A 14,895-nucleotide genomic window follows, 5' to 3' on the forward strand; every position below is an offset into this window, starting at 1 on the left:
GTATAGAAGAAGAAGAAGAAGAAGAAGAAGAAGAAGAAGAAGAAGAAGAAGAAGAAGAAGAAGAAGAAGAAGATAATGATGACCAGATCACGGTGGTGGTGGTGGTAATGGTGACTGATGCATAAAATAAAAGCTTTAGCTTTAGCCAGTTTTCTTAAATTGCACCTACAAAGCAAGATGAGTTTCAGTCTCTAACCCACTCCACATCCGAGCCCCCAGTTCCCCTGACACGAATATTCTTAGAAAATGTGCCAGCCAAGATCAGACAGCTGAGATCCAAAATAAATTGCCTGCGTTTCCCTTGAGGTCAGACCTGCTTGGCCAGGTTCAAATTTATTGTCTCTCACTTTCTAGAGGAAGACCATAAGCATGTGGTCAGTAGCAAGCAGCCAGTGACCCGGCCTCACTCTCAAGTTACGCCCTATATATAACATCCAGCCCTACCACCTCCTCCTCCTCTGAGCCTCCTCATCTCTCTTTCTCTGTCTATTCCTCTCTCCTTTTCCATTTCTCTGGAAGCGCCCCTAAACTCCCTGCTCTCTCTCTCTCTCTCTCTCTCTCTCTCTCTCTCTCTCTCTCTCTCTCTCTCTCTCTCTTTCTCTCTCTCTCTCTCTCTCTCTCTCTCTCTGTCTCTCTCTCTCTCTCTCTCTCTCTCTCTCTCTCTCTCTCTCTCTCTCTCTCTCTCTCTCTCTCTCTCCCTCCCTTTCTGTTGTGTGTCACCCGAGCAGCCTCCAGCAGGCTGTGTGTGTTTACCCTTGCTAGGCCTGGCAACAGGGGCTGCATGCTCAGGATTACCGGAGGCCCAGTCTTTCATCACCGCCTGCTGCCTCTTCCTTTTGCCATTCACGTCCTGGATTGCGAGAGCCGTACGAGAGGGGTCAGAAGGGAGCAGAGTGATTTTTGGGGGGTGTTTTTGGTTCTCCTACTACCACTTTTCTGCATTTTCTCTCTTTAGTTTGACATTCAGTTCAGTCTTGTAGGGTGTATTTTTGTGTTTTTTGGTCTGGAGTACTTCAGTGTGGATTTGAGGTGATTGAAGCAAGATGGATCATTCTCTGTTTGGCTGCCTGCGGAACCCACATGCTCCGGCTCAGACTCTCCACCCGGCTTTTACCCAGTCCTCGCTGGCATTGCATGGCCGCTCAGATCACGTCTCCTACCCTGATTTGCCAGGAACCTCACCGCCGTGCAGCTACACAGGAGAGGAGGGAAGTTTTGGAGCACTTCATGCACGCAACCATCCTTCTCTTCAACTGCCCCATCAACAACACCATCAGCCCACCTGGCATGTCCAGCAGATGCCCTCACCTGGCAGCACTCGTCACGCCGCATGCCTTCCTCACCATGACACTCCTGCCACAGAGCTGTGCACTGGAGGAACAGCGAGTCAGAATATGTGCACAGCAAACACGGGCCTAGGAAACACTGACCCAGCGGGAGCAGTGTGTGGGTCTGGGGACTACGGGCGGCAAACAATGTCACCCATCGAAGCAGAGAGAAGGAACAGTAAAGGAAAGAGTGACAACTCGGGTAAGCAAGTGATATTTATTCAGTAGAACTGCATTGTTCTGCTAGAATAATATTATAAATACTGCCAGATTCTTAAATTTTAAAATTAAAATATATTCAAAATGATAAACTTTTAAAAAATACATTTACAGAAAATTAATTAATTCAATAACAATTTTAAATATTACCAAATGACCCATACAAGTCAAACATTTAAAAACCCATGTAACCCATAGGAAGTTAATATGAATTATTATGCCTATTATTTTATTATATTAGTCCATTTTTATATTGTGTTTTCCACAACAGTTCAAACAGATTATTTGATGTTTCTTGCATAATTTAACAGTCATTTTCATTCTTCAGGTGTATTGTGATGCAACTTTAGTATATGTATGGAAAAACTGTGTTGATGGAAAAACTAGTTAATTCTTTGAACCTGAATAATTATTCCAAACACACAACTGTGAAAAATTGCATACTCTTTTCTTTTCATGATTATTGTATATTAAAAGGCACTGAATACTCTCTGTTCTAATCCATGAGATGGAATGAATATGTCATCGTCAGTGATAATTGTTACCATTTTATTTTAGTTTTAGCATGTGCGCTGTCTAACGACTAAAAAGTTTGCAGCATGTGTTTCATTTTTCTAAGCCAGCTTTGGTTTGGTAGTTATCCATTCTATTTCCATACTCAATAATAAATTATGTTAACCAGGAAAATAATCCTTCCCTCTTTCAGGATTCTATTATGATTTTTGTCAACTGTCAGAACACTCGTTTGGTGAGGTTTATTTATGTTACATACTGTATGCATGCTTTTTTTCTCCATATAGGTCATGTCAGTTCTGAAAGGGGATTTTAAACTAAAATACAGTTTTTCTTTCTTTCTTTCTTTCTTTCTTTCTTTCTTTCTTTCTTTCTTTCTTTCTTTCTTTCTTTCTTTCTTTCTTTCTTTCTTTCTTTCTTTTATAGTCTTGTTATTTTATTGGAGTGTAATACAGTCAGCTGTCTGTAAAGGACAGACGAGTCATAGACGAGTCTTTTAAATAAATTTTTAATTCAAATCCATGACAAATTCTGTGACATTTGCTGACCTGACTGTCCCAACGGTACAGTATTTATCCAAAAAGCAATAAAAAAAAGACTAAAACAAAGATTAAAACAAACACATATACAAACTATTAAAAACATTGGTAAGCAGCATATTAGGCTGCTCGAACATTAAACTGAATCAGGTGTAAAGCTTTCCTTGGCTAATGCAATAAATATATTAATAACAGACACTTAATATAAAATGACAATTTTACGTCCTTCTAACCATTTTTAGTTAGATGTAAATGAAATCGAAAGGGTAGAATGTTGGAGTTTAGAACATTGTGCAATTCTCAACATTACCTTTTTTTCCTATTCTGCTTTGTTCTTTTTTGAAAGGTGCTGCTAGAGACATTGATTAAATGAATAGTGGCACCATATAGCCAAATGACCAACTCTTGCAAGTTCAGTACCAATAAATGAAGTGGGTTGTAATTTTCCTCAGATCACTTTCATGTGGTCAGGACAAAAATATGGTTTCAGAAATTATTCCTCCTCCTTGAAAGTAGAGGCAGCAGTTTCAGCTCTGTAATGGTGCCTTTATCCCTTTCATGAAAACACTTTAGGGGTTAGTTTTGGTTTAACTTCACAGGGGCAGTTTAAATAATACATTTCAAGGCGACAAAGTGCTGGAGCATAATTTATGGCCCACTCTTTCAGACATGAATTTTATTTTCAACTGCCAGCATAAAGGTCCTTAAGTAACAGACGTGCCGTAGAATGGAGAAATGCTAACCGGTGTCTTTCCTGCAGGCTGATTATGAAAAACTAGACAAAAAAAAAACAAAAACGATGAAGTCAACCAATTTTAAAATATTGACTTACTGTAGGTTCATTAATATCAGTAATGTCAGGCTTTTATTAAGATGTAAAATGACTTCTACACAACGTCAATTCAAGATTGTCTTTAAATTGTATTTATGTTTTTGCAAATGAAAAGCAGGCACTAAAACAATAAATGACAGTTTTCAGCATGAACATTAAACATATTTTGTGGTTCAAAATGCAGTACACATGTTGGGGGATCAAAAGCACAGGTGTGACTGGCGCAAGCATTTAAAGCCCAGTTTCACCAGTAGGCCATTAAAGCTCTGAAGGAAAATGCCACAGCAAGTTATACCTCTGAGGCTGATGAAGGAATGACCCGGTGTAGCACCAGACTCGGCCATTAAACCTGTACACCACTGGCCAGCACACGCACGACTTACTGTTTCACTTAGCAAAATCTCCCCACCGTGCTCTCAGGTTACTATAAGTAGGAGTCAGACCTTATTAAATCTATTAAAAAGAAGCAGTAAACATTTAGCTACTTTTAATACCAGTACAATTAAATAAATAATACTATATAATTAATTATCAAGCTACAATATACATCTAAAAGTACAATACAAAAAAATAAATAGCATGGATAGAAAATTTTCTGCATTTGCAAATATCTTGTTTAACTAGTAAAAATATTAAATCTGATAAAAAAAAATAGTACCTGATATACAGTAAAGGACTGTGAAATGTAAGATGGATCATATAGAAATGAGAGAGAACAGTAGAGCTGTTCTGATTTAGTCCAGGTTTACTCTGCGCCTGGCCTTGATGGCCTTCTGCAAACACATGACCAATATCGTTGTAATAAAAGGTGACTGGAACCCCTAATTGTTTAGCTCTCATTTTATTTTCATTTTTCCTGGGCTCCTGTAGTTTATCACACAATCCCAGGTCTTTTATTTCTGTCCTTTTGTATTTTCAATCAAACTTTTTTTTTGTCTAGTTTCGGCGAATTTTCCCCCCACAGCTGGAAAATGTTCTGTTTTTCATTTCAGATTCCCAAGACGGGAGCTATAAGTCAGACATGAGCAGTAAGCCCAGGAAGGAGCGCACAGCGTTCACCAAGGAGCAGATCCGGGAACTGGAGTCAGAGTTTGCCCACCACAACTATCTGACACGGCTAAGACGTTACGAAATTGCTGTCAACCTTGACCTCACAGAGAGACAAGTATGCCCCATACTGAGCTTGCTTTCTGCTGAATATTTATGTTTGAATAGGGTTAAATCCAGCTGTGGCATTTTTTTAATTGCCAAAAAAATTAAACATGGTTTTAGGGAATGTAAAATAATACTTGAAACACTATTTACCTATTTAATTTTGATTAGAAGGTTACAACATGAAGCACTGTTTTGACATTTGAAAATGAAAAGCACGATATCTCTCTGAGGCTAATAGTTTTCAAAACATAAGCTGTACGTCCAGTGTGTGTGTGTGTGTGTGTGTGTGTGTGTGTGTGTGTGTGTGTGTGTGTGTGTGTGTGTGTGTGTGCATATGTGTGTGTGTGTGTGTGTGTGTGTGTGTGTGTGTGTGTGTGTGTGTGTGTGTGTGTGTGTGTGTGTGTGTGTGTGTGTGTGTGTGTGTGTGTGTGTGTTCATTAAAATACATTAAAAAGTGGTCTCACACACTTTTAATGTTGTCAGTATTCACATCTACATATCTGCTTTTTGTTTGCGTGTATAAGTTGAGGTTTCATGAGTGTCACGAACCTTGCCTTTAAAATACTGTACTGTATTTTAAAGCAAAAACAACCTGCCTTAAAACACACCAGATGTATTAAAAAAATAAACAAATATGATATATTTGATTAGACAGACAGATGTGTTGAAAACGCAAATGTGTTGTTTTTAACACATCTGTTTTTTCCGTATTTCTCCTGCTGTTTGTAGAGCCCGAAAAGAGCCAAATGTTTCCACTACTTCTCTCACGCACACAGTGTATTTCACACTCTGGAATACTGACACCCTTAAATACAACCAAAACCTACTGAATTGTCTTTTAAGCAACATACAATGATTTGACTCAACCTTTGTATTCCATGGTATCCTAGCCTAAATCAAACTTCTACTTGATAGACTGCATTTATCCACCACAGCCTATGGATCATACACCCATGCATAATCCAGAAAACCTGTAGTATAAACCCATCTTGAGCCCCTTGGCCCAATGAAAAGCCAAAGAAGCCAGACAACTCACAGAGGATTCAAGTCTTCCTGTTCAGCCCTATTTTCCCTCCGCACTCCTCCACACACTGCCTCTCGAAGATTCCCTTCACCGGTCCAATAAATCTGTGTGTGGGTTGATCCTGGAACAGCTAAATTTCACTAGTTAATGTGTTCACTCATCACATTATATTAAAGAAAGTAACGAGTGATAAATCAGTCAGTGTGCAAGTATTCTCAGTACTCCTAGTTTTGTCCCTTTTGTTTTCGGTTTTTCTTCTCAGCATACAAGTTTTGTTCAGCAAAGTGGTTCTTTAATATGATATACTAATTTTTTAGCCCTAACACTAATGATCATAATGTTAAATTATTGTTTAAAAGTTTACATATTTTGAGCAACTTTTTAATGAAATCATAAAGTAAACCATTATTTTAATAACTGGTTAAATCACTTTATACTGATTAGTCAGAAATCTTGATTAATGTCCTATAACAACTTAGCTCTGACAGTTGCTAAGATTAATGCAGCTGCTCAAATACGTTGGCATTTCCATAGTAATAATTCATTCACATGGACATATGTTGCTGATGTTACACATAACCATAAGAAATGAACAATTATTAATATGGTGAAGCATCCCACCACCCAGGTTGCTGATTATTTTCCTTTAACACACACACACACACACACACACACACACACACACACACACACACACACACACACACACACACACACACACACACACACACACACACACACACACACACACACACACACACACACACACACACACACACACACACACAATGTTGAGAACTTATTGAAAAATCTGATAATGGTCTGTTCAGTTAGCTAACTCAGAAATTTGCAGGAATATGAATATTGCAATTGTGATATTAGACAAGCTTCATGTTCATGCAGCTCATTCTAAAGTACCTGCCATCCAAAATAACTACCTACCCCTAAAATAGTCATATAGGTTGGGGGGTGGTTACCAACTTGGGGTCTGGAAGTGTTCAGACTGTTTTAGGCAGCAGCTTAATCATCACTGAGTGACACAAATACAGTGCAAGTTGCTGAGTCAGGCAAATGAGTCAGGGCCACGGGCCAGCACGCCCCCAGGCGCCATGTATCAGCACATTATTGACCAGGTGTAAATAGCCTGGCCACCCGATGCCAACTCCCATGGCACCAATCAGGTTGCTGCACATACACTCATCCAAAATCCATGAAGAAAAATAGCCACACTGTTAAAATAAGATATCTTCCGCAAGTGTGACGTCGAAGAGCTGCCGAGTCCTACCATGGAAGACGAGGTGCTGTTTGTGTGTGTGGGCCTAATGTAAAAGCAGTATATAGTGAACGAATTGAGAGTAAAACTGAACCCTGTGCACTCTGTTAAAAAAAGCTTGTAAATCAAACAGAAACACATACGTTTGTACACCCACTTTAAGAAGAGACCTCTCACATAGAGGTGATGGTGGTTTTAGAGGTGGGGCTTGTATGCCACAACCGTTCCTTCTAAAAAGTATCACACCCGCCTGCTCAGGCACGCACCGAGGGGCATTGAGTTTCTCTGAAGGCAGTTCTGGCAAGTCAGTGTTGCTAGGAGACACAGACCTGTAAATATTGTGTACATTTGTCGTTATCCACTTTATGATACCAAGGGCATTTTAAAATGATCTGTGCTTAAACTGAAACTTGAGTTAATTCATTGCGTCTTCAATCTGCGTAGGTGAAAGTGTGGTTTCAGAACAGAAGGATGAAGTGGAAACGAGTGAAAGGAGGACAGCAGGGAGCTGCAGCGCGAGAGAAAGAACTGGTGAACGTGAAGAAAGGAACCCTGTTGCCCTCCGAGTTTGCAGGCATGGTGGGTCTGCATCACCCTGCAGGTTCCCCCACCAATGAGGACGACAGTCATGACAGTGACCAGAGCTCTGAGCATGCTCACTTATGACCTTCTGGAAATTTACACCTGAACCTTACAGTTTTCCTCAGGAATCTACAACTCTTAGAATTATAGGCCTTGAAAACTAGGGCCAATGTTTAGCATTTACTCAAAATCTGAAACATCTTTGAGATGGAAAGACTGGACACATAAAGAAAAAAGGACTTGGATTATAGCTGTAGATAAATGACTGCAATTTTTTGTTTTTGTGTTTGTTTGTTTTTTACTTGCGAGCTCTGGATTTTGTAAATAAATGTTCGGAACATTCCACTTAAGTGCCTTGGGGAAAAACGTTGCACTGTTTTAAGTATTGCCTTTATTGATTGCTACTGTATTGACTTAGTGTTCAATTTGATGATGTAAATGAACACTTGCAGCATTGAAAAAGCAGCATTTTGCCTAATAATAATAATAATAATAATAATAATGATGATGATGATGATGATGATGATGATGATGATGATAATAATAACAACAACAACAACAACAACATCATCATCATCATCATCATCATTGTCATTTTCTGAATCCCACTGGCTATTGAATGCCTATAAATATCCTGTAAAAGGCAGTTAACAGAATGCTGTATTTCTCACTGAGCTAAGCACCAAAACTACAGTTTACTTTGGACATTTATTTAAATATTATAATTTGACCAAATATCCTATTAATGACAAAATTAACAGTTTTTACAATACTTGCATCGCTTAATTCCTGCTAGCATGAAGGCTGTTATGATTAATATACCAAATGCATTTTATACCATTTCTGATCTGCTCTCTTGGTTGTGTAGTTTATTTCTTTTTTTTTCTCAAATTAATACGTTTACCTTTTGAATAAATAAGGATTGCATTTTTGTTCATCCATTGACCTGAATAAATTTACCACAAAGTTTTTAAACTATTTCTTTTTTTCCTTTTAGAGTCTTGGTTTCTGTATAAATATCATCACCTCTAAATAAGTTAATATGATGTAAATTTGATGGAAAGCCATATTGAAAATCCAATATTATGCTTTGACATGTCTATGATTGCAGTGTACATGCTAATTTTTGGAGTAGCTTGGCCTGAGTTTTGAAGAGTCCTCACTTATGAGAGAAGCTGGTGATTCTATCCCTCCAAAACTTAGGGAGATTTGATTTGTGGCTTTACTGTTCCCCCTGACACTCTGGCAAAACCCAGTCTAAGTGGATTTGTTTTCAGCTGTGGTCAAAGGCAGCCATGCATTTTTTTTTCTCTGTGCAAGATGGTTTTGATTAGCTGTACAATTTAGATGTTTGTATAAGATATACTGTGATCAAAGCGAGACACTGAGCAATGCTCTTGAGAAAACAGCTCGTGGTTGTAAGAAATTCCTTGCAAATATGTTTAGCTGTAGCGTGATCATAGGCATGTCTAAACAAGGACATGAGTAATATGGACTGGGAGACGTTGCTATGGACAAACAAATCAATAAAAAACTTACATAAATAAACACAAATCAAGACAAACATGACTTAGGTATGAGACGTATACCACAGGCCACGATCTAGATCATTAAAGAAACTGAAAGCAAGCAACCAAATTTTGGATGATATGTTTTTCTCTGTGACTGAGTGGTAAAGAGCTAATTGAAAACCATACTGTTTGTATTATTGTAGATTTGGTGTCTAGAATAAAAAAGAAGTTAAAAGGTAATAAAACATAACGAGGTGTGTTATAGGAAAGCAGCAACAGGGTGGTGTAATGGAGTTTGACGTGGAGTTTCTACGTTTCACCATCCTAAAGTGAATGATTGTTTATTAATAAGCAAGACAGTGTATTTTTATACATTTCTAGTGTATTTTCTATACATTTCTAGATTTCGTGCTGTGATGTTGTAAAATTCATGAAACAAGCTAATATCTGTTTTCATTTGTATTATAGCAGCTATAAACAGTCCTAAAATCACACCGTAACAAAGCACTGATGCTGGAAACGTCATCCAAAATTTTTTATTAAGTGTTTCTTTACAGAAAGCATCACCGTATCAACAATTGATCTTTATTCAAATCTTTATTAATAATGTTATTTATTATTAATTAAAAAAATCTTTATTTTTTGTGAATGCACTACACAATATTTTTTAAAATCTGTTCATTATTAGCCTTAGCTTATTATCATGGACAGTCTCATGCACCTCTTTGTGAATGATGTATTAGTGTAGAAATTGCTACCACAAGCTTATTTTTATAAACCTACCATTACAGCTGTCTCTACTGTCAGAGCTGCTGTTATAGGGCATTATTAAACACCTCCTGACCAATCAGACTAAATAATTCAACACAGAGTGTTAAAAATAGCTGGTTGTACTTAAACAAATATTTCAACATAATATTATTCTCATTTTTTTTACAATGTTGCAGGATGATCAGGTTTCTTTCCCCTTACTTTTAAGGGATTGTCTTGTTGTATATAGTCTCCCTGGGTATTTACAAGGTCTGACTTTTCCAAGTTCAGTCAGTCCATGCAATGCAAGAGGATGATAAAACTGCTGTTGTTTTGGATTGCCTCTGGTCCATGTTACTTTTGATCTTGGATGAACCATCTACATTGACCCCACAGAGAACAGCTTTCCTTTAGCAGGAAGGGAAATGTAGTCATTTCACTGTGCCATGCCAAGAACAACACAGCCAACTGAAGAGTTTTCCACATTGAATTTGGGTGTCTGCGTGGCCTCTCAGTGAAATGATTTAGGATCATATTCAGTGGAACTGAAGGTGCTGATGGATGATCCATGCTGAACTGTGACAGCTAGTGTCACAGTGGCTGTGGGCTTCTAAATCCAGTGGCACGGCACGAGAACAAATCTTTCACCAACAGGGTGTAGATAATGAAACACCCACATTAAATTCGATTCCAACAGCCACTTTGCTGCAGTAGGAGATGCGTTGAATTTTTCACTGTTTCCACAGACAGTCTGGATCGAAGCCAACTCACGTGCATATGGGACAAATTAAAAATCGCTGTCCACAAGAAATGTACATGTTTGTTAACATAATTGAGCACAAGCTAGAGATCAGGTGTCATCACAGATCTTTAGGCTTAATCTCATTCCATGGCTGTTATTGAGCAAAAGTCAACGGTCATGCTTCCAGACAAAAACAAATGGTGGTTGTGGTGTAATAATAAAATGGTTTAACCATGTCACATTTTTCTGTGACTTAAAATTCTGAACTGGCAAACTGGATCTACATTCCCTTGCAAGTGTTTAAGAAAGAGTTTGAATTCATAATGCTCTTGGAAAGATTATTATAGCAACTCAAACAAATCCTACATCCAAAATTCAGTGCGGTTTTAATGCTGCGGTATCCAAGATTGAGGAATCGTCTAGGGCTCAGGAAATTGTTCCGAATCGTAAGATTATGGCCGGATGATATCGGATGACGAAATGCAGGAAACCACAACCCCTCCAATAAACTGGCAGGGGACCATGAGTGACAGCTGTTTTGTCCATTTAAAGTCTTATTTATTGGCACAACAGCGACTTTAACTACAGTAGACCTAGGCCAAGAACTGAAGGAAATAGAGCAGAATGTGACTTCACACCTGGAGCATTAAAAGCCCGAGTCACGCATATGACCTCTCGACCAAAAAAAGAGATGTACATATCAAATCTAAAACAAAAGCTAGAAAATGATTGAGTGATAAAGTGAAATAAGAGTCATAAGTTTTATCAGACTCAGACAGCCATTCCAGGAAAAACAATTCAGGCACTGAAAAAGTAGCCATATAACCTACACAATGTGTTCCTTGGTTTCAACATATGTTTGTTATTTGTGACAAGCCTCTAATCAGGTATTGAATATCTCAAAAACAGATATTTAAAGAGAAATGAGACTTGAATCTTGTGGCAGACATTAATTACTAAAAATAATAAGTATTCATTTATTTTTTAACATTACTTTCAAAATTTCTGTGAAAGTATTAAGACCACGTTTAACCACAATCAATTAAAACTTATTTTTGTGCTTAAGACCATTTCTTTCTTTCTTTCTTTCTTTCTTTCTTTCTTTCTTTCTTTCTTTCTTTCTTTCTTTCTTTCTTTCTTTCTTTCTACTTTCTTTAATTAGCAGTTCATGTTTTATGTCACTTAAACGGCTCTGTTAACAGCACTCATGCATAAACTGAGGCTTTACAGAAAACACAAACATCTGTTCTGCAAATGCTGTCATTTTCCACCCAGAACCGCAGTCCAAGACTTGTAGCATGGAAGTGTGAGCAAATTAGTCTTAAATCTGGCACAACTTGAAGACTTAATGTATGGGGTTTAGGAGGAAAACTTATTGTAATCTTCCTGATTCATCTTAAATTGCAAATCACATTAAAGTACAAGCTGAGCATCTTCATTAATCTTTTCCAGAGAATGGAGCAACAATGAAAATTATGAATGATTGTCCATGTTTCTCCCAGAGTTGTGCAGACTATAGTTTTCCGTCACTCTTCTCCCAATAATTGTCTTATGCTGAGCCAGTAAGTTGATTTCTATAACCCTTGGTTGCCTTTATTTCCAGATTTATGTGTGGACTAAATGCTTTTGTATGGACTGATTGCAGAAAAGTATAGGCACTTATTTTATATGTCCATTTAGTTCCCAATTAACTGTCTGATCCCAATCCTATCCCATTTCCTAGTGCACCTGTGTACACACACTATGGCATTCCTGTCATTCTAAAGCACTCCCAAACACTCCCTATCTCTAGTGGAAGACCACCAATTCAACCGGAGAGCCTTCCTCCACAACACATGTACTGTATGAAAAAGAACATGATCATTTGTTTTTTTTATCCTTAAAATTGTTTAATATAATTTGTTATTACATATTTGTTATTACGGTAATTCTTATTTGTAGAAGAAAGGTCGTATCAATGGATGTTTTTACTTTTATTGGGATGGTTTGCAAATAATGGCAGTGCATTAGATGTGTCATGTTTACCATGTTCATTAACTCATCTTTAGTAAATGCTTTATCCTTGCCAGGGTCACTAACTGTGGTCACTAATAATTTTGCACATTAGAAAACATCCCAGGCAGGTACAGACAATAGTAACTCAGTGAGTGGGTAGGATTGGTCAGAATGCCTTTGAGGCAGGCGGGATTAATCAGAAGTCCTACATGAATGGGTGTGATTAGTCTGAATTCTTTCTGGAGTGGGTGGGAATGTGGGGTGAGTATCCTTACATCATTCTAAGGCAGGAGCATTCTGTATATTTCTAGTTCTTTTAAACCCCTTCTTATTTAATCAGCTTATTTAATAAATCAGACTGGGTCATTTTTTTTCACAGACTGATTATTGTTGCTACCGTGAATTACACAGCAAAGTTTCTTTGAAGTAAGAAAACACGGGATTGTGTTCTTTACTGTGGAGGAAGATCTGTTTAATGTTGTGCATGAATAACTTCAGTATCCAAAACCCCCACAGTCCCAGTAGGTTATAACACCCACATTCGCTTCACTGGTGCAGTCATTAGGTTCATGCTTGTAAATTTGCCAATTCCAAGATCAATTGTTTTTGGACTTTTGGCTCTAAATGCAGTGATGAACCTTGTCTTGAGATTCCCACTGGATTCTACCGACATTGCAAAATCATTACATCTTTGTTTCATCTCTGTCAGAACGTCTGCGTGCTTTCTGGATTTGATGCTGAACTGCACACCTGGAGGAGAGAGTTTCTGAAAGCAAGCACATCCAACTGGTTCTGTGATAAAGTCTTTACAGCCTGATTTATACTTCCTTTCAAAACAGTCATCTAAAACATTCAGAAGGCCGGGAAGCACTTTAGAGTCTGCAGGTGAGGCTGTTCAGAAAACAGTTGTTAGTTTGTTTCCGTACATTTCCTAAGGGAATCAAACAATACAAAACTGGGCACTACTGGATTGTAAAAATAATTATAACATGCTATGTAATTCTTGTCAAACGATCAGAGCTGTTGTTTAAATCATAACATGGAACCAGCTGGATATGGGTCCCACAAGTGGTCCAGATCCTGGTGATCATACAATATAAAACTGTAATATGTTATGTCAGCAATTTATTATAGTGTTCTCAGCTGAAGTAATACTGGAAAATAGAACATCATCATCTTAGTTAAAGTGCTTTATCTTTATTTAAATCAGCAAAGGCAAAGTGCAGACTCTTAGTTTATGATATTATTAAAAAGTGGATGGATTATGATTTTGGAAATACAGAAGAACAGTTTAGTAGCAGCTGCTCTTTTTTCAGTAAAAAAAAAAAGAGGAAGAAAGAAATGGCAAAAAGAAACATAAGTAACAGACATTTCCAACATGATTAGCAATATATTACGATGACTTTCAAAATTATCTGCTCTGGATTTAGTAACAGTTGCTGATTTCCAACTACATTGCATCACTTACTCTGGCATCAACAATATCTATAATAATATGAGCTTTTCTGACATATTACTCCTTTGGACCACAAAATCATGGAGTCATGCAAGAATATCATAACAGGATTTGTGATGATGGATTTTAGGTCCTTTTACTAAATATTATCATTGCCCTAGTGGAATGGCGCATTAAATCTTGAAAATTAAATAGTCATGTGGCCAAAGTGATAGTCACATGCATGTGCAAGAAAATATTGTCTAAAAATATAGCTAAAACACTTTCTATTCTGAAGCAAACTAAAATGATAAATTTTTCAAATTATTTGACAAAACCTTGCCTTGGCTAGTTAGCCTTCTAATAATAGGATAATAAGGAGCCAGTTTAACAAACCCAGTGTTTAACACAATTAGTCTGTCTACAGATGACAAGAGAAAATCCTGAGTGTGATTTTCTCATGATTTGATGATTTTTAGGTAGGTAGTGATACAGACTTTTAAACTGTTAGCGATGCTCCTGACCATCACTTCATCATTAAAACAAAGATGATTGCCTACACACTTGACAAAGCAAAGCAAAGGTTTACCATATTTAAATGATTTAACAAGATATTTAAAACAAGATACAAAACTGAATTAATTAATCAGTGATTATTTCCTTGCCAGTGTTAGCATAAACAAAACACTTGCATGAAGAGAAAAATATAAAGGCTTGTGTTTAAACAGAATAAAAAAAATCTCTAATGATGAGGCAAAATGAGACCTGGTTGTAAACTTCTAATTCTTTTAAATCAGTAAGTAGATCAGGTTGCAAATTTAGAACCAGAAATGTCTTATAGTAGCATTGGAATATTTAATCTTCAAATGCATTTTTACCCCTTTTCAGGTCACTATAAAATAACTGATAGATCTGTAAAGCATAGCAAGTACGTACTTATAGCATGTATCGTAATTTGGCCACCTACAGAGTTTTTCCAGGCTGCTACACATTTCTC

At 37.3% G+C, this 14,895-nt stretch overlaps 1 protein-coding gene across 1 annotated transcript; it reads left to right on the forward strand.

Annotated features, from left to right (window-relative positions):
• Window positions 1–645: 645 nt before the first annotated feature.
• On the forward strand, window positions 646–8,446 carry meox2b (mesenchyme homeobox 2b). The gene is made up of 3 exons (XM_027176012.2): window positions 646–1,530; window positions 4,424–4,596; window positions 7,328–8,446. Exons 1-3 carry the CDS (start codon window positions 1,044–1,046, stop codon window positions 7,547–7,549), a joined length of 882 nt encoding a protein of 293 aa, XP_027031813.1. The 5' UTR covers window positions 646–1,043; the 3' UTR covers window positions 7,550–8,446.
• Window positions 8,447–14,895: the final 6,449 nt, after the last annotated feature.

Source organism: Tachysurus fulvidraco, chromosome 24 (assembly GCF_022655615.1).
Source record: "Tachysurus fulvidraco isolate hzauxx_2018 chromosome 24, HZAU_PFXX_2.0, whole genome shotgun sequence".
Lineage (NCBI taxonomy): Eukaryota > Metazoa > Chordata > Actinopteri > Siluriformes > Bagridae > Tachysurus > Tachysurus fulvidraco.